At 41.6% G+C, this 23,133-nt stretch overlaps 2 protein-coding genes and 2 long non-coding RNA genes across 44 annotated transcripts in view; 3 read left to right on the top strand and 1 right to left on the bottom strand.

Annotated features, from left to right (window-relative positions):
• The window catches only part of LOC138755760 (uncharacterized), a 56,020-nt gene extending 52,629 nt beyond the window's left edge, over positions 1 to 3,391 (top strand). Inside the window, exon 3 of the long non-coding RNA XR_011352552.1 lies at positions 2,977 to 3,391. This is a non-coding gene — a long non-coding RNA (uncharacterized lncRNA). The remainder of the gene's footprint in view (positions 1 to 2,976) is intronic.
• Positions 1 to 23,133, bottom strand: part of trpn1 (transient receptor potential cation channel, subfamily N, member 1) — a 269,947-nt gene that overhangs the window by 164,263 nt on the left and 82,551 nt on the right. For 7 of the 21 annotated variants that reach the window (XM_069922294.1, XM_069922279.1, XM_069922274.1 and 4 more), the window contains exons 1-2: positions 21,295 to 21,687; positions 17,654 to 17,705 (exon numbers count right to left, since the gene is read on the bottom strand). The exons of 2 other annotated variants lie outside the window; for them this stretch is intronic. In XM_069922294.1, coding sequence (XP_069778395.1) covers positions 17,654 to 17,665 — 12 coding nt within the window. In that variant the 5' untranslated portion in view covers positions 17,666 to 17,705; positions 21,295 to 21,687. 12 more of the 21 variants (XM_069922292.1, XM_069922275.1, XM_069922284.1 and 9 more) reach the window with 11 other exon arrangements.
• On the top strand, positions 8,119 to 14,342 carry LOC138755758 (uncharacterized). Its single transcript, XR_011352549.1, has 2 exons — positions 8,119 to 8,428; positions 13,230 to 14,342. It is a non-coding gene; the product is annotated as an uncharacterized lncRNA (long non-coding RNA).
• The window catches only part of LOC138755755 (uncharacterized), a 157,721-nt gene continuing 156,561 nt past the window's right edge, over positions 21,974 to 23,133 (top strand). For 9 of the 21 annotated variants that reach the window (XR_011352533.1, XR_011352538.1, XR_011352535.1 and 6 more), the window contains exon 1: positions 21,974 to 22,325. Coding sequence is in view for 4 of the 21 variants with exons in the window: in XM_069922301.1 (XP_069778402.1) it covers positions 22,247 to 22,325 (79 nt within the window). In the remaining 17 variants the exon portion in view is untranslated. The remainder of the gene's footprint in view (positions 22,326 to 23,133) is intronic. The other 12 variants (XR_011352544.1, XR_011352531.1, XR_011352537.1 and 9 more) reach the window with 6 other exon arrangements.

The following is a 23,133-nucleotide window of genomic DNA, read 5'->3' as shown; positions in this document are numbered from 1 at the left end:
AAGAGAAACTGACGACGGTCAGGTATTTTACTTGTTTCTAAGCATGGGAATAACGGGCAGTAAAGAAGAGAGTCCTGACACAGGACGTGACCACCAGATAGCTACGTACAGCCCGCTTGGGTTGATGTTATCTGAGTGGGGCACAGGAAAGACCCGTGGTAAAGAGAAACTGACGACGGTCAGGTATTTTACTTGTTTCTAAGCATGGGAATAACGGGCAGTAAAGAAGAGAGTCCTGACACAGGACGTGACCACCAGATAGCTACGTACAGCCCGCTTGGGTTGATGTTATCTGAGTGGGGCACAGGAAAGACCCGTGGTAAAGACAAACTGACGATGGTCAGGTATTGTTGTATTGAATGGGTTAAATACCCGGTTAAAGGGAGCTCCGTGTACTGGCCAAAATTCGGATCCGAGGATGAATGGATGTGTAAAGCTTTGAACCTATGGCTCTATCAAAACCAGAAAGACAATGTTGAGAGCAGGGAATATGCAGCCTGCTGGCTCAAGGGATCCATTGAACAGCTGGTTTTGAATGAGAAAGAATCCAGGGATAAGAGAGAGGAGGAACCTCTTGTCCCTGAATCACAGGGTTGGGATGTGTTACATTCCCTCCCTCCACCCTATGTTCCTCCTATGCCAGCTCCTATCTTTCCTTCCCCTCCTATGACCTACCCTTCTGCACCTAGGCAGGCAGGATTGCCTAATGCCAAACCTCTCCAGCAGGAGGCAGAAGAATGTAAGGGGGAGGGTATTCCTACACTGAAATCAACTGTATAAAAGTTGGGTGAGCCCCAGTGTGTGTGTGTATTCCCAGGGTAAGGGGAAGCACCCAACTTTGCATTGTTGTAGTAATAAATGTTCTTTGTTCTCAATTTTTGTCTCGAGCAATTTCTTTAAAGGTACTTTAATTCCTAACACTATCCTTGTCTCCTCTCCTCTAGATCTCTACCTGCTTCCCTCTCCATTCACGGAGCTATACCCCCCCTCTGTTTTCTCTTGTGCCCTCCCTCCCTTATCCACATATTACCTCTTGCCTGTGGGCCTATGCTCCTCCCATGTCCTTCCCTCCCACCATTTTTCTCAAGTGCTGTGGTGCGCTGTTAGCCAGAATCAGACACACACAAGGTGAAAACTGTTCAACAGGCTTTAATCGGCAAAGACGTCCACAGAGCAGGGCTGGCAGTACTGCTGTAAACTATGAGGGAGTCTTTGGAGGGCCGGCTCAGGCTTATATCCCGGAGGGTGATTGACACCCGACTGGGTGGGGCTTGATCTATTCAGGTCAGCTGATTGACAGCCGGCCAGGTGTTGTCCTGTCCCCCATACTCTCCTGCAGGTACAGAGGTTGCCCCCTGCAGTAGGCCGATGGTGTACCACCACAGGTGCCTAACTATTTTTTGCTCACACCTTGATTAAGGGCTCAAGGCCGAAATGTTGGTTATGTATCTTTATCTTTGCTATATAAAGTTCACTGTGTGACCTGCTGAGTTTCGCCAGCCTTGTGTATTTACTATCTGCATCTGCAGACTTTCGTGTTTCACTCTTTTCAACCTGCAACTGCTGACATTAGCTCTATCTATGTCTGAAATGCATTATTACATCAGAGCAGAAGACTTCACATCACATGCAACTAATGAAGTCTAAAGCAACCTCTGATGAAAGATTGTTGACATGAAATATTCACTGTTTCTTTCCCCACATAAACAGTCTGCCTGCAGATCATTTCCAACATTTTCTGTTTTTATACCAGTGAAGCACGAATAAAAGCTCCCATGACTGGAGGGAGAATAAATGCTTTTATTAGCTTTTAACCATGGGTAGGGTCTCTGTGGTGAATCTCTGCCAAGCTGCCTGTCTCCCCTCTGGCGAGCCTTGCTGTACTAACATTGGCTGTGCATTATCTCTACTGTTAAGGACACTCCCCTTGGGTATAACTGTATATGCACCCATTGTAGTCTTTGGAAGGGCTCTGGGTTTAGGCAGGAAACCAGGGTTATATGTGAGCAGGTGGGGACGGAGCCAGCCATCAACACACACTACCAGTGAATCCCAGTTCACTGCAACCAGACAGACTTTGGTTAACTGTTTTCGAATTTCATTCACTCATCAGTATTCCACCATCCATCATTGGAACTATCATTTTTTCTTTCCATTGCTTTGTATGATCTCAGTCCTCCCAACCTCTGTAATCTCTTTCAACACCATATATTTCTGCAGTTTTGGCATTCGCTGATGACTATTGTCCCCTCATTGATAGCCTTCAGCTGCCTAGTCCTTAAGCTCAGGAATTCCCTCTCTCAACCTTTCTGGCTTTTTAGCCTTCCCTCCTCCTATTAAACTTTGGCTTCTTTGCCCATACTCTTCTGATTGCTTCCCATGTCTGGACGCCAAACTTTGATAATGCTCCTGTGCTCCAGCGAGGCTCATTTAACCAAACTAATGAAGATTCTTTCAGAAAAGAAAACAGTTGTTGACAGTAATAAACTGCACTATGTGATAAGTATATCCCAACCGGTATTATGTTAAATGTACCATACTACTGTTCTGGAATACTTCAATTTAAGGTGATTCTAATCGCTTGATGAACGACAATTTGCGACCACACACAGCCTCTGTGCTCATGACCATGACAGCATGCTCCTTCATATAATATATATTATATAATATCATCATATAATAGTAGAATATTGGTCATGGCTTATAATACAGTAAAACCTCTGGTATCTGGCACCTATGGGGATTGGTAGATGCCGGATAAGTGCATTTTCCGGTTGCTTGATACTTACTCTTTCAATGCCTAATACAGCTACATTAAGAATGATCAGTTTATAAGACTAAAATACTATTCTGAACTTATACTGAACAAATTTCACTTTCATGAATATATAAACCTTAAAGCTTTTTATTTTATTTTCAGTCACATTCTTTGAAAACATGTAACTATCTACGTTCAATGTTCCTTTCACATTTCAGAGAAGAGCATAGAGAAAATATGCCTTGGAATGGAACTAAAGTCGGCAAAGAATGACACGATCCTAGATTTCAGAAGTTCTCAGCTGGACTGACCTCATGGCACCAGTTTGAGCTGACAATGACTGTAGTGGAAACTCTTCCACTGGTCTTAGCAGCTTGCTGGAAACTACAGCTGTGGGTGGACAGGCACAGAGACCTTGGTTTTCAAATGTGCTACCTGACACTCTTGATACAAGACAAAAAAAAAGGAGAGAGGTCATGTAAGTCCTCAGGAAATATACTAAAGGAGAGGAGATAATGGCTTGAGATTAATTTGTTGAATCAAACCTTGGGGACTTAGACATCATACTGCAAAATGTTACATACTATCACACAAATCAAAGGATACAGATTTAAAGTAACTGGAAAAGAGCTGGAGAAGAAATATGAGCTTTTGTTCTTAAGGGATCAAGATTGCTCCACATGAAAACCTGTTGCCACCTACCTTAAGCAACTCCGTCAAAACTTTGAAAACACTTTTCTGAAACACCTTGGGATATTGACCGGATTAAAGATGCCACATAAATGGCATCTGTTGCTCTTTCTGATGTGGAAGCAGATTCAATAACAACTCTTAAAAATATAGGAGATCAGAAATCAGGCTACATTTGGAATATTGCAAGCATTTTTGGGCTCCAGACCATATATACTCATGTAATAGTTGATCCCATGTAAAAGTCAACCCCAACTTTTTTGGCCCAAATATTGCGTATTTTCTGGATATTCTGTGTAAAAGTTGACCCCCCCCCCTATTTTTGGCCCCAACCGCTGACCATCCGAGTTCCTGACACCCCAACCACAAACCCTCATCTCAGCCGCCCATCTATCCGAGCTCCAAACGCTCTGACCACCTGCCCATCCGAGCTTCTGAAAGCCTATCTGCCCACCCAATCAAGCTCCCAATGGCCCTACCGTGGACCCTCATCCCAGCCTCCCACCCATCAGAGCTCCTGATGCCCTGACCACTTCTCTCACCTAGGCACTGGTCACCTGCCCACTGGAGCTCCCAACACCCCAACCATGGATCTGCACCAGGGCCTCTTGCCCACCAGAGCTCCCAATGCCCTGACAACAGATTCTTCCCTCAGCTGCCCACCTACCTGAGCTCCTGACGCCCCGATCGTAGTCTTACCACCTTTTTATATGGCATCTTTAACATGGTTGATATCCCATGGTTCTGGCCATCCAAGCTTCTGACGCTTTGAACAATGCAGATACTTATCAGGGTCAAAAGTAGTATCCATGTAAAAGTCAACCCCCCCCCCCCCCCCACAAATATGACCGCAAAAAAGTGGACCACAAAACTCTATTATTATATGAGTATATTTGGTATGTAAGGAAAAATGTGATGGCATTGGAGAAGATCCAGAAGATGTGCATGAGAATGATCCTGGAGATCAATATCTGAGCAGTTTGATGGTTCTGCACCTGTACTAGCTGGGGTTTAGAAGGACTGGGGGGGGGGGGTTGGGGGATGGATATCATCAAAACTGAGCATTTGAAGTTTGAGATAGAGTTGATGTGAAGAAGGTATTTCCAGCAGTGAGAAAGTCTAGAACAGTGATTTTCAAACTGCCCCCAAAACACATTTCACCTTAAATAGGGAGGCAGTTTGAAAACCACTAGTCTACAACCAGAGGCACATCCTCAGAATAAATGAACATCCCTTTAGAACAGAAATGAACAGATATTTCTTCTGTCAGATTGTAAATCTATGTAATTCATTACCATATATGATGGTGGAGGCAGTCATTGGTATATTTAAAGCAGAGGCTTATGTTTGATTAATAAAGGCATTAAAATAACATGGCGAGAAGGACGGAGAATGGGATTGAGAGGAAAAATACGTCAACCATGATTTGGATGTGGCGCAGACTTGAGGGCTAATTGGGCCTAATTTTGCTGCTAAGTCCTGTGGCTCTAGTGGCCAAAGAGGAGAATTTAAATTATTTTTAAATTTAAATTTAGATATACAGCACAGTAACAGACTATTTCAGCTCACGACCCTGTGCCAGCCAATTACACTCAATTAACCTATAACCCCCAGTACGCTTTGAACCGAAATCCCCGGGGTAAACCCATGCAGACATGGGGAGAACACACAAACTTGTTACAGACAGTAATGGATTTGAACCCCATCCCAATCGCTGGTGCTATAATAGCATTGTGTTAACCTCTACACTAACCATGCCATCCTAAGGAGACTTTTTCAAAGTACAGCGAAATGGACATTCTTAAGACAGTCCTTTCATGGAAGTCACGGAATACAATGGGCTGAATGCACCCTTTTACAACTCTACCATCTAATTAAGGAATAGCAACCTTATTTCTTTCATGAGGAGTACATGTCCGACAATGATCTTCATTCTGTTTCATCAGAAGGGCCGGATGTGAATCTAGATTTCAAATTTGGAAGTTCAGAAAGCTAACACAAATCTGCCACTCAAGATTTTAAATCCAGAACAATGAAACCAAAAGTTGGTGGAAAAATATAATATTTTCTAAAATCTATATGTTCATGAGATAGAGAGTGAAGAACACATTCAAGATTGAACTTAATGACACAAAATACAGAAAAATCGTTTTCCTTTGCTCTGATTGAATGGTTTTTCACCTAATTTGAATTCAATCCAAAATATTCAGGTGGCTATAAAAGCCAACTGATATGAAGTATACAACCATGTCCTAGTGGTTGTGAGAAGACAATGAAAAACTGCTTCTAATTTTGCATGTAATTAATGATGTCACTCAAAGACAATAATCCAAGCTTTTTCAATAAATAGAAAGAGGAAGGATTAGAGTAAGATAAGGTAGGAGGAGGTTCACTTTGCAGAAGCTTGGGCTATGCATGGCCTAAAATATGGATATTATATGGTGAATTGGATCAGCAAGTTTGCTGATGACATCAAGATAGGAGACATAGTTTGGAAGATTTCCAAAGCTTGGAGAGGGATCTGGACCAGCTGGGAAATTGGGCCAGTAAATGGCTGATGGAATTGAATGCAGATAAGTGTGAGGTGTTGCACTTTGGAAGAGCGAATCAGGGTAGGTCATGCACAGTAAATGGTGGGTCGTTGAGGAATGTGGAGAAGCAAAGAGATCTGGGAATACATATACATTGTTCCCTGAAGGTGATGTCACATGTGGACAGGGTTGTAAAGAAAGCTTATGGCATCAAAGTATTAGTATAGAAGTTGGGATGTTATGTTGAAGTTATTTAAGTCATTTGTGATGCCACACTTAAACTATTGTGTGCAGTTCTGGTCACCCAGCAGCAGGAAATATAGCAATAAGATTGAAAGAGTGCAAAGAAGATTTTCTAAGATGTTGCCGGGTCTTCAGGAGTTGAGTTACTGGGAAAAATTTAACAGATTAAATTGGAATGAAGAAGAATGAGGAGAGCCTTAACTGAGGTTTATAAGATTATGAAGGGTATGGACAGAGTAGATGTGAGTAGGATGTTTCCACTTAGATTGGGGGAGATAAATTCGAGAGGTCATAGCTTTAGGCTGAAACGGGAGAGGTATAGGGGGAACACGAGAGGAAAGTTTTTCACAGAGTGGTAGGAGTGCCATCTGGTGTAGTAAATGCAGATTCAATCTGGAGTTTTAAAAATAAACTGGATAAATACATGGATAGGAGTGGTCTGGAGGGTTATGGAATGAGAGTAGGACAGTGGGTCTAACTAGTTTTATTGGTCAGCACAGACTGGAAGGGTCGAATGGCCTGTTTTTCAGTGCTGTAATGTTCTATGGGTTCAGGTGTTACTGATGAACTTGTTAAGCATAACATTTTACCTCATTAACAAAAAGAAGAAATAAAAGATCCAAGTTGTACATAATTCCTTATTAGGCAGTGATGCCTCATCTACATCACAATTGATGCTGAATACATCATGTTGTCAATTCCTTACAAGGCACTGAATGGTCACAAAAAATCTAACACATCATAATAGATACCTTATGCATTTTATCCTGTGAAATGTATTAAAACGTAAAAAAGGCAAAACATTGGGATTTCGAGAGGCAAAAGGGAAGTGGATGAGACACAATAATGCAGAGCCGTCAGCCAGATAGGGAACAACATACTTGTCATTTACGAAGAAGACATTTACGAAGGCTAAATATATGTAAAAGGGATAGATCTAAAATTTATCGAAGACGACGTCACATAAGACGATTGCCAAAAAGAAGAAGAAGATGTTAAGAGTTGCTAATGCCAGAATGTCCAGCCATCAAGAAACACCCTAATGGGATTCGTGGAGAAAAGTTCACTCTTTCTGATGACATACGCTCTGAAATTAATACACTTATTGCTTCTTATACTGAAGCTAGTTTGAATAAAACCAAATCAAACAAACAATGTGCATCTTGTCTTTAATTTACAGAACTGTGATGTTACCAGTTTTATTGTCTATTGTATTTTCTCCCTTTTGCATTTTTTAAAAATATTGTTATGTAATTCCAATCTGATCCAAGCACATTCAGCTCCTGGTGTACTAAGTCCACAAGTCCATGCCACCAAATTTACACTCCATTAACCTATAATCCCTGTACATTTTGAATGGTGGGAGGAAAATGGAGCCCCCTGGGAAAACCCAGGTAGACACAGGAAGAATGTACAAACTCCTTACAGACAGTGCAGTATTCCAACCCAAGTTTTGGTCTCGATCTCTGGCATAGAGGTGTTGCCCTTGTGAGAATGATCCCAAGTGCTGTTTCAGCGAAATGTAATCATTGTACAGACACAAGACGTGAGAAGAAAAGGGGGGGGGGGGGGGTCCTGCTAGAATACAAAGGAAGGTCAGTTCCTGCCAGAGATTGCAGGCAAGGCCAACTTGATATATTAAAAACCTGCAAAAGAATGGGAACATGTGACCAAATGAGGATAAGAATAAATAAGAGTTGGGGTCGCAAAAGTCATGGGAATGGGAGAAGTAAACAAGGACGGGCTTTAAGACAAGGAGAGGAACAACTTTTGACAGGTTAAATGAACATATCAATTACTCAGTTGACTAACTAGTTAACAAAGGAGAGGTTATTAACACAAAGAAATGTATAAAAAAGGTTGCTGAATATCGGTGAGTGTGCTTTCTCTGAAGGACACCCGCTCTTGTAAGAACGTTGAATAAAAGGTTATATCGCTTCACCTATTGACCCTGAGAAATTATTTAGTCAGTGAGCTGTGTTTCTCATAATTTGGGGGCTCGACTAGGATCCTGTCATCTCCCAAGGGTCATGGCTTATAGGGTATCAAGAAGACGCATCTGTTCCAGGTTTGAATGGTCTTGGTACTTTGTGTGCTTGGCACCTTGGATGAACTGACTAAGGACTGGACTGAGTCTGGGTGAACCAGTATAGTAAAACTAGAGGCAGATACAGCGCTGACCAGGTAACTCCGTGCATGGACCAAGGTAAGAAAGCTGGACTTTAAAGTATAACCTTGGTGGTCTAGATCCGAAAGGGTCGGGGAATAGACCTGAAAGGGTCAGGAAGTATCTGTCTGGGTCGGAGACCAACAACGTCTCCAGGGAGATTCCTCCTGAAAATCCCTTTTAAGGGAGGAATAGACCTGTAAAAGGGTCAGGAACAGACTTGAAAGGGTCAGGTTGGAGAGAAATCTCTGGGGAGATTTCAGGGAACTCGGCAGTCTGGGACCGTGGTTGAATAAGAGCTCAGGGAACTCGACCAGTCAGGGACCGTTAGTGTGTGCGTGTGCGTGTGTGTGTGTGTGTGTGTGTGTGTGTTTCTTTTGGAAACCTGAGATACAATGGGGAACTGTGTAGATACGAATAACTGGAGGATGAAAATATAATTTGAAAAGTTTCTGGGGCATTAAATAAAGGATTAGGGAGAGAAAGTTGTCGTTGGGGGTACTTGGGATGATGAATTCATTAAAGAGGTAATTGGAAAGTGGAGCCTGTTAGCACAAGAAAGAAAAGAGACAGGCTTGCAGGTTGCCAAACTAACGCTGTAAAACTGGCAGAAGGTGGGGGGGGGGGGGGGGGGTGGTGGGAGACAGTAAAACCTGCGGATGTCCTCCAGAAAGAATATGCACCTAGAAAGGAACAGGACAGGAAAAGTCAGGAAAGGGGAAAAAAAAGCAAAGAGAAGCCTCCTGCACAGGAGGATAAACAAAGACTATGTAGTCAAATGGAAGTCCTAAGGCTGATATAGGAGAGAGAGACAAGTGACCCCTTGGAGGATGTAGGATGGACCCTGAGTACTCCTTGAGGACCACCACTAGCATATCATCTGCCTGTATCCAAACCCCCAGCAGCGGTCTCTTCTGCGCCAGCAGTACCCAAAGTATTTTCGGATCTTGTTAGTGCTCATCCAGCCACTGTAACAAAGAAATTAAAATTTAAAGAAAATCTGTGGAAAATTCTAGAAGCTTTTGTTAAAACATGTTTGTCTGCATTTGCACAGTTTAAAAATTAAGCTGTTCTCAGTGAGGACAGAGAGAACTTGGCAGAAAAACATAAGAAACCACTCTACCAGCCACGCAAATTGGCAGGAAGCCCAGAACAAGAGATAACGCAGCCAGTTTGTACAGAATACTACAGAACACAAAACTAAGACAGCCAGGAATACTCTTAAAGGGGCCACACAAGATACCAATTTGTTTGCAGTTTAAAGTTGAGCACATACCCATGGTAAAGATGTGATTTCTTAACTTAATGAGGCGGCAGATAAAGTAGCTAAAGTTGCAGTGCAGGGTTATCAGGATTGGGTCCCCAAATATTTAGTGCAACATGCGAGTCCTCCTCAACAAGCCTTATATCTTCCATTCAGGAAGGACGCTTCTGATAGAGAAATTGAACGATGGAAATGTTCCGGTTGTTAATACGATGATATATTTGAGTTTTGGGTATCCCCAGCAGGCAGGGTGTTTCTATTGTGGGAAAGTGGGACATTTCAAATGGGAATGTCCTGAATTAAAGAGGGAAAGGGATGCGATCCCTCTGATGACTTTTGGGGAGGATTAGTGGGGTCAGGGGTTTCTTCCTCCCGGGACCCACTGGGAACCTTTGATAAATTTCCAGGTTGGACCCAACAAAGAGGATGCCATTTTTCTGGTGCACACAGAGGCCACTAGATCATCATTAAACTTTATAGCGGAGGGAGTTAGATTCACAAGTCAACAATTAAAGGTATAGGGTAAAAGGGGAAGGGTTTTCTGTACCTATTTTGGAGCCCATTTTGATCAGAATGGATCATGAGGAAGTGATATGGCAATTATGATACATTACAGATATTGGAAGTAACCTCCTGGGTTACAACTGGGGTTAGAAAAAGGGGTAAAATATTTGGAACACTTAATAAGTGAGGGAAAAAGGAAAGTTAGTCCTGAAAGGGTTAAAGGGATATTGGAACTGGTTCTCCCAAAAACAAAGAAGGAACTAAGAAAGTTCCTGGGACTAGTGGGTTATTGTCAATCGTGGATAGATTCATATGCACAAAAGATGTATCTCAAGCTGATGGAAGGGGAACCTAATGTGTTGAAATGGACAGAGGAGGAAAAGACCGTCTTGAAAGATTTGAAACAAAGTCTAGTCTGTGCCCTGATATTAGCACGCCCATCTCTAGACAAGCCATTCTAACAGTGTTAGAAGTGGGGAGGGAAAAGGCAACCTGTGGCATTCCTCTCTGAATTATTGGACCCCATCTCTAGGGGATGGCCAGAGTGTGTCCAGGCAGTGGCGGCAACAGCATTACTGGTAGAAGAGAGCGGAAAGTTAACCTTTGGAGGGGTGTTGGTGAGTGCCCCTCACTAAGTAAGAACCATTCTCACCCAAAAGGCAGGAAGATGGTTTACAGATTCTAGAATCCTAAATATGAAGCATTACTTATAGAAAGGGATGATCTGGTGCTGACCACCGATACCTGTCTGAACCCCGGCACATTTTTGTGGAGAGGGGAGCACGAGGGACAAGACTTAGAACATGAGATTGAGATTGAGACTGGATATGGGGATACAAATGCCTGGGTAGAATGGGTAAAACACACAGTGAAGAGTTTAAACAAGAGCAATTGCTATGCATGCATTTCTGGACATCCGATAGCATAGGTGGTTCCATTTCCGTTGGGTTAGGATAAAGACGAACAAGGAATGAGCCTTTGTATTAGGATAGAGAGGCTGGGGTAACCAGTCCTGTAAATCTCTGTCCTTGATGTTCCCTCCTCTGAAGACAAAGGATGTCCGGATTCCGCCGGCATTCTGGGCTGTGTCAGGGAATCACACAGCTTGGATTTCAAGGCAAGGAAGACAGTTCACGAAGGACCTAGGAAAGCTACAACTATGCACAATGGTACAAGATGTGACAGAGGAGAGGAGAGGGAACTACTCAGCCTTCAATGTACCTCGAGAGGATCTATGGTGGTTCTGCAGAGGCAGAATCCTTAGACTAATTCTTCCTCCCAATTAGAAGGGCACCTGTGCAATCATTCAATTGGCCATACCCTTCACCTTGGCATTTGAATGGGAGAAGGTAATAGGGATAAAGAGAAGTAAGAGGGAGTTCCTTGGGACGTCTTTAGATAACCAAATTTATATTGATTCAATTGGGGTGCCAAGGGGAGTACCTAATGAATTTAAGGCACGCAATCAGATAGCAGCAGGGTTTGAGTCAAGCCTATTTGGGTGGGTAACTATTAATAAAAATGTGGATTGGATAAACTAGATTTATTACAATTAACATTATACCCAGAATGCTGTAAAAAGGATCACTGAACAATTGGATGCCACCAGTCAAGTGGCTTGGGAAAACAGAATAGCGCTAGACATGATGTTAGCAGAGAAAGGAGGTGTATGTGTAATGCTAGGTGGAAAATGCTGTACTTTTATCCCAAACAATACAGCCCAAGATGGAACTATTGCAAAAGTGTTGCAGGGCCTCTCCACCCTGGATGAGGAGTTGGCCGAAAATTCTGGGGTGGACACCTCACTAACTGGTGTGGGATGTTGCGTGGGCTTACAGAATGGCTTATTGAAACTGCAATTATGAAATAAATGCCCTTAAGGGACATAGAAGATGGGACAACACAAGATAAGCTATATCTACTTGACTACGAAAGCCTGGAGAAAATGGAAGAGACTAGTGGTATGATGTTATCCAAATTGGAGGCATTTTATGGTACTATCTCCAACGATGCAGAAACAGTAGGATAAATAGAAAAAGGGGGAATTGTGAGAATTATCCCAAGTGCTGTTTCAGTGAAATGTAATAATTAGTGTTAACAATGGCTGTACAGAGATGAGACGTGAGAAGAAAAGGTCGGGTCGGGGGGGGTTGGGGTCTGCTAGAATAGAAAGCCAGGACAGTTCCTGCCAGATATTGAAGACAAGGCCAACTTGATATATTAAAAATAAACTCCAAAAGAACATGTGACAAAGCATCTTACCAAATAAGGATAAGAATAAAAAAGAGTTTGGGTTGCAAAAATTATGGGAATGGGAGAAGTAAACAAGGGCAGGGTTTAAGACGAGGAAAGGAACAGCTTTTGATAGGTTAAACTAACATATCAATTAGTTGACTAACCAATTAAATTAACAAAGGAGTGGTTATTAACACAAAGAAATGTATAAAAAAAGGTTGTTGAATATCTGTGAGTGTGCCTTCTCGGAAGGAGACTCGCTCTTGTAAGGGCGTTGAATAAAAGGTTATAATAATCGCTTCACCGATTGACACTGCAAAATCATTTAATCAGTGAGCTGTTTCTCACACCCTTAATTTAGCTTGTGAACTGAGAAAAGGGAAGAATAACCCAATATTCTTCAGTGAGGATTTGAGCCCCTTGTATTAATGAAACCCTAGACAAGAATAAACCCCAGGCAGCATTTTTTGATGAATGACAGCAGCAAAGCAAGGACTGATACTGAAGCCCTGTTATACAGGTGCATGACCAGAATTATCTCATTAAATTTCTGGAGAAGCTCCAGTTGAAAGTACTGCAACCATATTTAATCTTGGAAATGGGTCACTTTTGGAAGAGTTAGTGCTGAAGGAAAAGCATGTCAATTTGTGGCACAGGGACAGATCTTAGAATATGTCTTCAGGTAAACAATTTGGGCATCACAGAATGAAGAATTGTATGATGTACTATGTATTTGAAGGGAGATAAATTGCCAGGATGAGATGAAATGCATCTTGTGTTTCAAGATTACTCTATTGTCATGCACACAAAATTTGTTTTCCTCTTTTGCCCTGTTAGTCCAGGGCCACTATAAAGATGAGATAGAAGAATCAAAGGAGACTCCTTTCCAAGTTGCTGAGCACCTCTGGATCATGTCATCTCTTCCAATGCCTCTTCCTCCTGGTAACCTTTGTAACCACAAGGCTTCCTGCTGAAAACTAATGTCTCCAGTCGGTTTAGAGAGGGACTGAAAGTCTAGGAGTTGTGTTAGTGGTCTAGCAATTGAGCAACGATTCCCATTATGGTTGCTGGGCAATTCAGTTTAAGTTATAAGAAGCTAAATTTGGTGTAATTGCCAGATTGTTGTCATGGCCTTTAGGGGACATTGACTCGTACAGTGTGGAACTTAATACTCCAAACAATAATTTATAAATTGTGCAGACATGAGAAGATTAAGAGGAGTGACATCTTGAGTGATTCTGTACACTTAGTTGTCAGTTGATCTATAGGCAAGGGATCAGAGCTACAGGATTACCTTCAACCAGACCTGCCGGCTATGACACAAACTTTATTGTATTCAATAATTCACTGGTAATAATTATATGTCCCTTATTATTGTGTTCTGTGATATTTTGTTCAGATCAAGTAGCTTTACATGAAATGCCTTAAAAGGCAGTGACATATTGAATATAATCATCCATAAACATTACTGAATGCCAAATATGGACTATTACAAGGTAGTTGAAGCCTGTAAAATCATTATGACATCACAATGATGTAAGCATGGTGGGGGGGGGGAGGGGAAGACAATAAAACTTGAGACAACACATGGAAATGACACTCAGTGGTTTAATTCTGAAGCATGAAGAGGTGTGTGGGCAAACGCAGGTACAGGCACAAGCGCAGGAATGCAACCAGGAAGAGACGTTGCAAACAGAGATCAAGTACAATTGTCAGAGCCCATCTTGTTCACCGTAGAAGAGCCTCAAGACGTTGTCATCAGTAAAATATCAAAGAAGAAATTGTGAGAACCATGTTTGAAGCTGAATTAACCAACGCTACACAAGATGTTCACAAGACTGGCTTGTACTTGAGGAAACTTTATTGAAAGCAACTTTGTTCTTCACACCCATGTTCACTGATTAAAATTGAAAATAAAAGTCTACAAGTACTGTGACTTGAAAAACTAAATACTTTGTTAGCTTGTTTGTTCAAGTATAATTACCTTATTGGGTGGGTAAGAATGATGAGGAATTTCAGTGGTTATGAATCTATTATAATGTATTATAATACAGTGTCAGTCAAGAGGACATGGTCTTAATTTATTACCATCTGAACTATGTTGGGACACTGTCATTCTTAATGACCATAAAGATGGTGATGCAGTCAGTGCAAGCTTAACTGATTTTTGAAATGACCTAACAAGCCATCTTATTCAGGGGTAATGTGGGATGGATATAAAAGCTGACTATATGATTCATCACTTGGACAAATTAAAAATTTGGAACATCTTTTTTTAATTTGACCATGTGATGAATCATATAATTATATAAGTTCTAAAAGAAATAATTTGTAAATACACACATGATGGTTTCATCCCTACCCAAACACCCCCCACCCCGTCAAAGGGGCAGATGGCTTGGAGTTTGTCAAAATGTGTTCATGAAAGTTTTCCAAATCAATACATAGAGGTATCAACGAGAGAGGTTGCAATACTTGATCTCCTAATAGGGAACCAGACAGGTCAGGCAGCAGAAGTATGTAGAGGCGAACATTTTAGGCCCAGTGACCATAATGTCATTAGTTTCAAATTAATTATGGATAAGGATATGTCTGGTCTTCGAGCTGAGATTCTAAATTGGAGAAAGGCCAATTTTATGGAAATGAGTAAGGATCTAGGAAGAGTGGATTGGGATAAGTTGTTTTCTGGCAAGGATGTGTTCAATAAGTGGAAGGCCTTCAAAAGTAAAATTTTGAGAGTGCAGAGAGATTGCATGTTCCTGTCAGGATTAAAGGCAAAGTTAACAGACATAGGGAATCTTGGTTTTCAAGCAATATTAGGCAACAAGGAGCAAATGAGGTACTAGAAGGTAAGAAAATACTTAAGGAAATCAGGAAGGCAAAAAGAAGACACGAGGTTGCTTTGGTAGATAATGTGAAAGTAAACCCAAAGGGTTTCTACAAGTATATTAAGAATTAAGAGGATAGTAAGAAACAAAATTGGTCCTCTAGAAAATCATGAAGCCTCATGAAATGGGGGAGATCTTAAAGTTTTTTTTTGCATCAGTATTTACTCAGAAAACAGGCATAATGTATAAGGAAGAAATGGAAACAAGCAGTAGTGGCATGGAACATATAGAGATTAAAGAGGAAGAGATGCTTGCCTTGCAGCAAATAAAGGTAGATAAATCCCCGGGTCTGACATGATATTCCCTTGGACCTTGAGAGACACTAGTGTAGAAATTGCAGGGGCCCTGGCAGAAATATTTAAATGTCTTTAGCCACAGGTGAGGTGCTGGAGGATTGGAGGGTAGTTCATGTTGTTCCGTTGTTTAAAAAAGGCTCCAAAGAAAACCAGAAAATTACAGGCCAGTGAGCTTGACGTTAGTAGAAGGTAAATTATTGAAGGATGTTCTGAGAGATCAGATATACAAGTATTTGGACAGAGGGCTGATTATGGATAGTCAGCATGACTTTGTGCATGGTGGGTCATGTTTAACAAATCTAGAGTTTATCAAGGTTACCAAGAAAGTAGATGAAGGAAAGACTGTGGATGTTCTCTGCATGGACTTTACGGAGGCCTTTGCAAAGGTCCCATATGAGAGCTTAGTTCAGAAGGTTCAGTCACTAGGTATCCATGGAGAAGTTGTAAACCGGATTCAAAATTGGCTGAATGGGAGAAGACAGTGGATGATTGCTTCACAAACTGGAGGCCTGTGATTAGTGGTGTGTCTCGGTGCTAGGACCATTGTTGTTTGTTGTCTATATCAATGTTCTGGATGATAATGTGGAAAATTGAATCAGCAAGTTTGCTGATGAGACTAAGATTGGAGGCTTGTGGATACCGAGGATGGATTTCAAAGCTTGCAGAGGGATCTGGACCAGTTGAAAAAAATAGGCAAGGAAATGGCAGATGGAATTTAATGTAGATAAGTGTAAGGACAAACCAAGTAGGACATACACAGTAAATGGTAGGGCACTGATGAGTGAAGAGGAACAAAGGAATCTGGGAATACAGATACATAATTCCCTGAAAGTGGCATCACAGGTAGACAGGGTTGTAAAGAAAGCTTTTACCATCTTGACCTTTATAAATCAAAGTATTGAGTATAGGAGTTGGATGTTATGGTGAGGTTGTACAAGACATTGGTGAGGCCAAATTTGGAGTATCATTTGCAGTTCTGGTCACCTAACTACAGGAAGGGTATCAGTAAGATTGAAAACGTGCAAAGAAGATTTACTAGGATGCTAACAGCTCTTTAGGAGTTGAGTACAGGGAAAAATTAAATAGGTACAGACATTATTCCTTGGAGCATAGAAGAATGAGGGGAGATTTGATAGAGGTTTACAAAATTATGAGGGTATAACAGAGTAAATGCGAGCAGGCTCTTTCCACAGATTAGAAGAGATAAAAATGAGAGGTCATGGCTTTAGGGTGAAAGGGGGTGAAAGGGGAAAAGTTTGGAGGGAACATCTTCACTCAGAAAGAGATGCGAGTGTAGAATGAGGTGCTATCTGACGTGATAAATGTGGGCTCACTTTAAATTGTATAGATACATGGATGGGAGAGGTCTGGAGGGTTATGGACTGGGTGTAAGTCAATGGCACTAGCAGAATAATTTTTTAGCACAGACTAGAAGAGCCAAAAAGCCTGTTTTCTGTGTTGTAGTGCTCTATGGTTCGAGATGCCAACCACTGGTTAGCCACAGAAAGGATGGCCAAATTATAGTTTGCCAAGAAGTACTTAAAAGAGCCTGCAAAATTCTGGAATAGGGTCATGTGAGCAGATGAAACCAAGATTACCCTGCATCTGAGTGAAGACAAGATCACAGTTGGAGGTGTAAACAAACTGCCCAAGATCCAAGCATACCACCTTTGCCATGGTTTACATCTTGCAGTGTAGCCTCTGCATTTATTTAAGAAGCCTTCTGTAGACAGTAGTCATTGACATATCCACACCTGCCTCCTGAAGAGTGTTTCTGATCTGTCAGACATATGTATTGGGATTTTTCATCATCAGGATGTGTATTCTTCTGTTATCACCAGTGGGGTCTTCCTTGGAATACCAGTCCAAACTGCTGATTTTGGTAATCCAAAGGTCTGGGCAGAGTTCTTCCTGTTTTATTCTTGTTTTTCAGTTTCATAATAGCATCTTTGACTTTTATTGGCACGACTCTGGTTCTCATGTTGAAAAATGGTAACTACAGACTGCAAAGATGATCAAAAGCTTAGAAGCAAGCCTAGCTCTCTTATATCTGCATCAATGAAGCAATTAAACATACCTGAATACTCATAAAGACCTGTGAAGACAAATGTCCCGAACATTATGGTACCCTGAAATGAGATGACTATGTATTAAAAGTACTGTTTCTAGATGGTCAAACCAAATTGTATACAAATAACCTTGATGAAAACCTGCAAAGTGCACATTACAAATTTAAAACAATGGAGTGTAGTGATAAGAGTACTAGTGACACTCCTGACCAATAGAGGGAGTCAGAGACTAGTTTGTTTAGTTTCAGTTGGATGCCTCCAAATGACCTCGAGTCTATAGGTGATATAATTGTTTTAAAAGAACTCAAGCAACATCGCATAAAGCAAAGGGGCAATAAAGGAAAAAAGTGTCTTTGACCCAAACATGGAGGGCACTATTGCTTTAAACATGGACTTTAACCCACACCCTCAGCCCTGATACAGGGTCTCAACTTGAAAATGCCTCTGCAGATGCTGGTTGATCTGCTGAGTTCCTCCAGCAGTTTATTTTATGCCCGTCTAATGTCAGAGCCAATAACATCACTGGGAAATTCAGTCTCTGGCACTTGCCTAAATGATCTAAATTGGCTGCGGCATTTTTTTGCCTGTGTACTGCTGGTACTCATCAGATAGCACAATATCCCAATAGCACAGGTGCATAGGACTCAAATCAGGGACTGTTTGTAAGGAGTTTGTATGTTCTCCCCATGCCGTGCATGGTTTACCCTGGATGGACCAGTTTCTTCTCATCTCCAGGGATGGGTAGGTTAATTGGGTGCAAATGGCAGCCTGGCTTTCAATGGTCTGCATCGGTTTCTACCACAATGTAAATAAATTTAATTTTACATACATTTAATCAATGTCTGGTTAAATTGTGGTCCCGGAACCCAAAGGTCCGAACGTCTGATGCAAACTCTCTCCCTGGTACTGCCAGCCTACAGGACTGAGCCTCCGAGGCAAACTTTCACCCTGCCAGGACTTTACCATCCCTTCCAACATTCCCCTCTTGGGGACAGAACACTCTGTCCACAGTAGAGGCCTCACCTTTGTCTCCCTTCACCCACACCTCAACAGGTTCTCAACAGATGCTGAATTCTTCTGCTGCCGCTCTGTCACCATGCCATTTCCATAACCAGGATTCTCTCCCAAACCCCACCCATTCAGATGTTTTCTCCCACTTTAAACTGTTCTTTCTCCCAGACACCTCTGCTGCTCGAACCTTGATATTTACAACCGTTCCAATCTCACCCCTTAGATTGCCTTGACTTCCACTCTCTTTGCACCAATCCCATGACAAACAACAATGGACCCAATATAGATCTCTCAGGCACACCGCTTGTCACCGGCCTCCAATCTGACAGACAGTTATCCACTATGACTCTCTGGCATCTCCCTTCCAGCCACTGTTGAATCCATTTGACTCTCAAAATTAATACCAAACGACTGAGCCTTCCTAACTAACACTTTCACATGGAACCCTATCAAAGGCCTTACTGAAGTCCACATAGACAATATCCAATGCTCTACCTTCATCAATATTCCTAGTCACCTCCTCAAAAAAATTCAACAAGAATGGTCAAACATGACCTTCCACGCACAAATCCGTGTTGAGTGTTCCTGATCAAACCCTGTCTCTCCAGATATTTATATATATTATCTCTAAGAATGCTTTCCATTAACTTACCTACCACAGATGTCAAACTTAAAGGCCAATAATTGCTAAGCTTGTTCCTCAGACCCTTTTTAAACAACGGAACCACATGTGCAATATGCCAATCCTCCTGCACGATACCCGTCTCTAATGACATTTGAAAAATCACTGTCAGAGCCTCTGCTATTTCCTCACTAACTTCTCTCAAGGTTCTGGGGAAAGTCCCGTAAAGACCTGGAAGCTTATCCACCTTTATATGCTTCAAAAGCTCCAGTACTTCCTCTTTCTTAATCACGATAGTCTCCATAATTACCCTTTGCTTCCTCTACCCTGCACAATTCAATGTCCTTCTCCTTGGTGAACACTGAAGAAAATAAATTATTCAAGATCTCCCCCATCTCTTTTGGTTCCTCTCTGATTCTCTGAGGGACCAATTTTATCCCTCAGTCTCCTTTTACCATTAACATATTTGTAGAAACCCTTTGGATTTATTTTCACCCTGCTTGCTATAGCCATCTCATACCTTTATTAGCTTTTCTAATATCTTTCTTAAGATTCTTTTTACATTCAATGTATTCTCCGAACATCTCCTTTATTCCTTGTCAGTTATATATCTTTACTTCCTTTAGATGCTGTGAGACCTGCTGAGTTCCTTCAGCATTTCTGAGCTTTTACTGGGTAAACCAAGGGGTGATCGAATATTGAGAGTATCAAAGGTTATCGGGAGAAGGTAGGGGAGAGGGGCAGAGTGGGAGAATGGATCAGCTGATGATGGAATGGTGAAAAGGATTCAATGGGCTGAATAGCCAACTTCTATTCCTATTTCTTGATCTTAAAGATTTAAATGAGTCAGATACTGGCTAGAGAGAGGCATGGCTTATTTATATTTAATAACTTTAGTTGAGTTGTATGTTGGCATGCTACTCAGCTTTCTAAAATGCAAAAAAATGAAGGCCAGGATATTAAAAACCTTTTTCACCACTCTATCCACATGAGATTCTACCTTCAGGGAACAATGAAGCAATATTCCTAGATCTTTCTGTTCCATTGCATTCCTCAATCCCCTCCCATTTACCATGTCTGTCCTGTTTCGATTATTCCTTCCAAAATAAAGCACTTCACACTTCTCAGCATTAAACTCTATCTGCCACTCTTCTAAGTCATCAAAATCCCTCTGAAATCTTTGAAAACCTTCTTCATTATCCACAATTCCACCTATTTTAGTATCATCTTCATATTTACTAATCCAATTTACCACAAACAACAATGTACCCAATATAGATCTCTCAGGCACACCGCTTGTCACTGGCCTCCAACCTGACAAACAGTTATCCACTATGACTCTCTGGCATCTCCCTTCCAGCCACTGTTGAATCCATTTGACTCTCAAAATCAATACCAAACGACTGAGCCTTCCTAACTAACACTTTCACGTGGAACCCTATCAAAGGCCTTACTGAAGTCCATAGAGACAATATCCAAGGCTCTACCCTCATCAATATTCCGAGTCACCTCCTCAAAAAATTCAACAAGATTGGTCAAACATGACCTTTCACGCACAAATCCGTGTTGAGTGTTCCTGATCAAACCCCGTCTCTAACGCTATTTATCCTGTTTGCCAGTCATAAATGTATATGTATTTCAAATGCCTGTGCCCGATCACTGACAGCTTTGATAGTCATATCTGGGGATTTGGGCATTCACTAAATGTCAAAATCCATTCTATGTGTTCAAGAGTGAAACACGATAGACTGCAGACGCTGTGATTGTACTAAACACATTGAAATGCTGGATGAACTCAGCTGGGCTTTTCAGCATCTATAGAGACAAGACCTGAGCCCCTTCCTCAAGGAAAAATCAGAAAAGGCAGAAGCAGGATGTATCAGAGAGTCTCCGAATTCAAACAATGGGGGAGGAATCAAGACCAACAAAATTGGATGTGATAAAGGGCTAGGTCAAATGTCCATGGTCTCATGTCCTGCCAGACTGAGACAACCCATAAATTTGGAAGTACATCACCTCATCTTCCATCTGGGCACTCTTCAAACAGATGGCATTAATATCAACTTCTCTGGCTCTCGTTAATCTCCTCCCGCACACCCACTTCTTCCCCAGCCATCTCTCCATTCCCTGTCTCCTCTTGCACAGACATGATAAATTCTACCTAGTGTAGCAAACTGTGCTACTCCATTTCGAACCGGTGTCCGTAGTTGTGGCCTCCAGAGGATAGAGAGTTCCCAGTGGCTGGGGATGCAAAGGACTCTGGGAGGCGGATGACTTTCTGGGGCCAACTGTATTTATTTAAACTCCTGCGAAGGTTCCATTAAAGAATTCCATTGGTTCAGCTCACAGACAACTTCTGTTGTACTTTGTTCACTGCACCACATGCTACACTAGTCCCTTATCATATCTAATTAACACCTTTTGTTGGTCTCGTTTCCTTCTCCCATTGTTTCAGTTCTGAGACTTTCTGATCCATCCTGCTTCTAATCTTCTGATTTTTCAGGCCCAAAACATCGACAATATATCTTTGTCTCCTATAGATGCTGAAAAGACCGGCTGAGTTCCTCCAGTATTCCAGTGTGTTTACCATTCTATATGTGCAGCCAGTTGCTTGTGCTATGTCAATCCTGTGCCATGTCAAGCCATATGTATAAGATTTCTAAAGAGATGACACTAGAGCAAACAATGTGACACAGAAGAGGGCTGTCAGTAAATCTAGGACAACACAAGATCTTCCACTTCTTGTTTCAATGACTAGTGTTTATTAGTTAATGTGATGTCACTATGTCATTGTGTTATCATTTCTCCTTTTAATGATATATCTGCATTGGGAACAATGATGAATGAGAATTTGACCAATCGACCAATCGCATACAAAACATCAATAAAATAGGATAATCATGAAATAGCAGCTAACTTAACTTGTTGCCTTGTATATTTTTGTCCCAAATGGGTAATAGAATCCACAATGCTGTTGGTAATATTGACAAGAACAACACGTTACGGAGGAGTGGGAAAAGGCAATGGATGTGATGGTACATTTCGAGGTAGGAGATATTAAACTGGTCAACCAGTTGAAAAGAGGAGGTATTCCTGGATATTGGAAAGAAATGTTTATCAAACTTAATATTGAAAAGACCATACAGTGCAACACTGGTATGTAGTCATCCAGATAGGATTGAAAATCCAGGCAACAGAGCTAGGTTTAAATTATTCATGCTATTTGGTCACTGACTATCCTTCTTACACCAAATCTCTTGTCATATTTTGGTGGTGAGATCCTGAGATAAATTTGAAATATCTACATCCTGATCCAATGCTGTATGTTCAACCAATGTTCAGAACTTGCCATAGAACCTTAGAACATGACAGTACAGAAACAGAACCTTTGGCCCATCTACTCTGTGCCAAACTATTCTTCTGCCTAGTTCTATTAACCTTCAATGGACCAGAGCCTTCCTTACCCCTCCCATACAAGAACCTGTCCAATTTTTCCTAAATATTTCCCCTTTCCTCTAGTTCTTGCCTTACCCAACCTTAGTAGCAAAAGCTGCCTGCATTTAATCTATCTATGCCCTTCAGGTCCAAATGTGCCTAATAGGTACATTTTTTCACTTAAAACCCACCGATCTCCACAAAAGCTACACCTCCTCTGCCCTGTCTCTTAAAAGGATGTCATCCCTTTCCTCCAGTTTTGCCACTTCCATTATTTTTGTTCTCACTTTGATACCTTCCATTTGAGGACATTTACAGGGAATGCAGCTTCCCCTTGACGATGGCTGATGGGGCCCACTCCTATATTTCTTCCGTTTGCTAGTGTTCCATTCTCAGCCACCTCCCCCCAACTGAAGTGTA

Source organism: Narcine bancroftii, chromosome 2 (genome assembly GCF_036971445.1).
Source record: "Narcine bancroftii isolate sNarBan1 chromosome 2, sNarBan1.hap1, whole genome shotgun sequence".
Taxonomy (NCBI): Eukaryota; Metazoa; Chordata; class Chondrichthyes; order Torpediniformes; family Narcinidae; genus Narcine; species Narcine bancroftii.
This window is presented reverse-complemented; position numbering and strand designations above follow the sequence as displayed.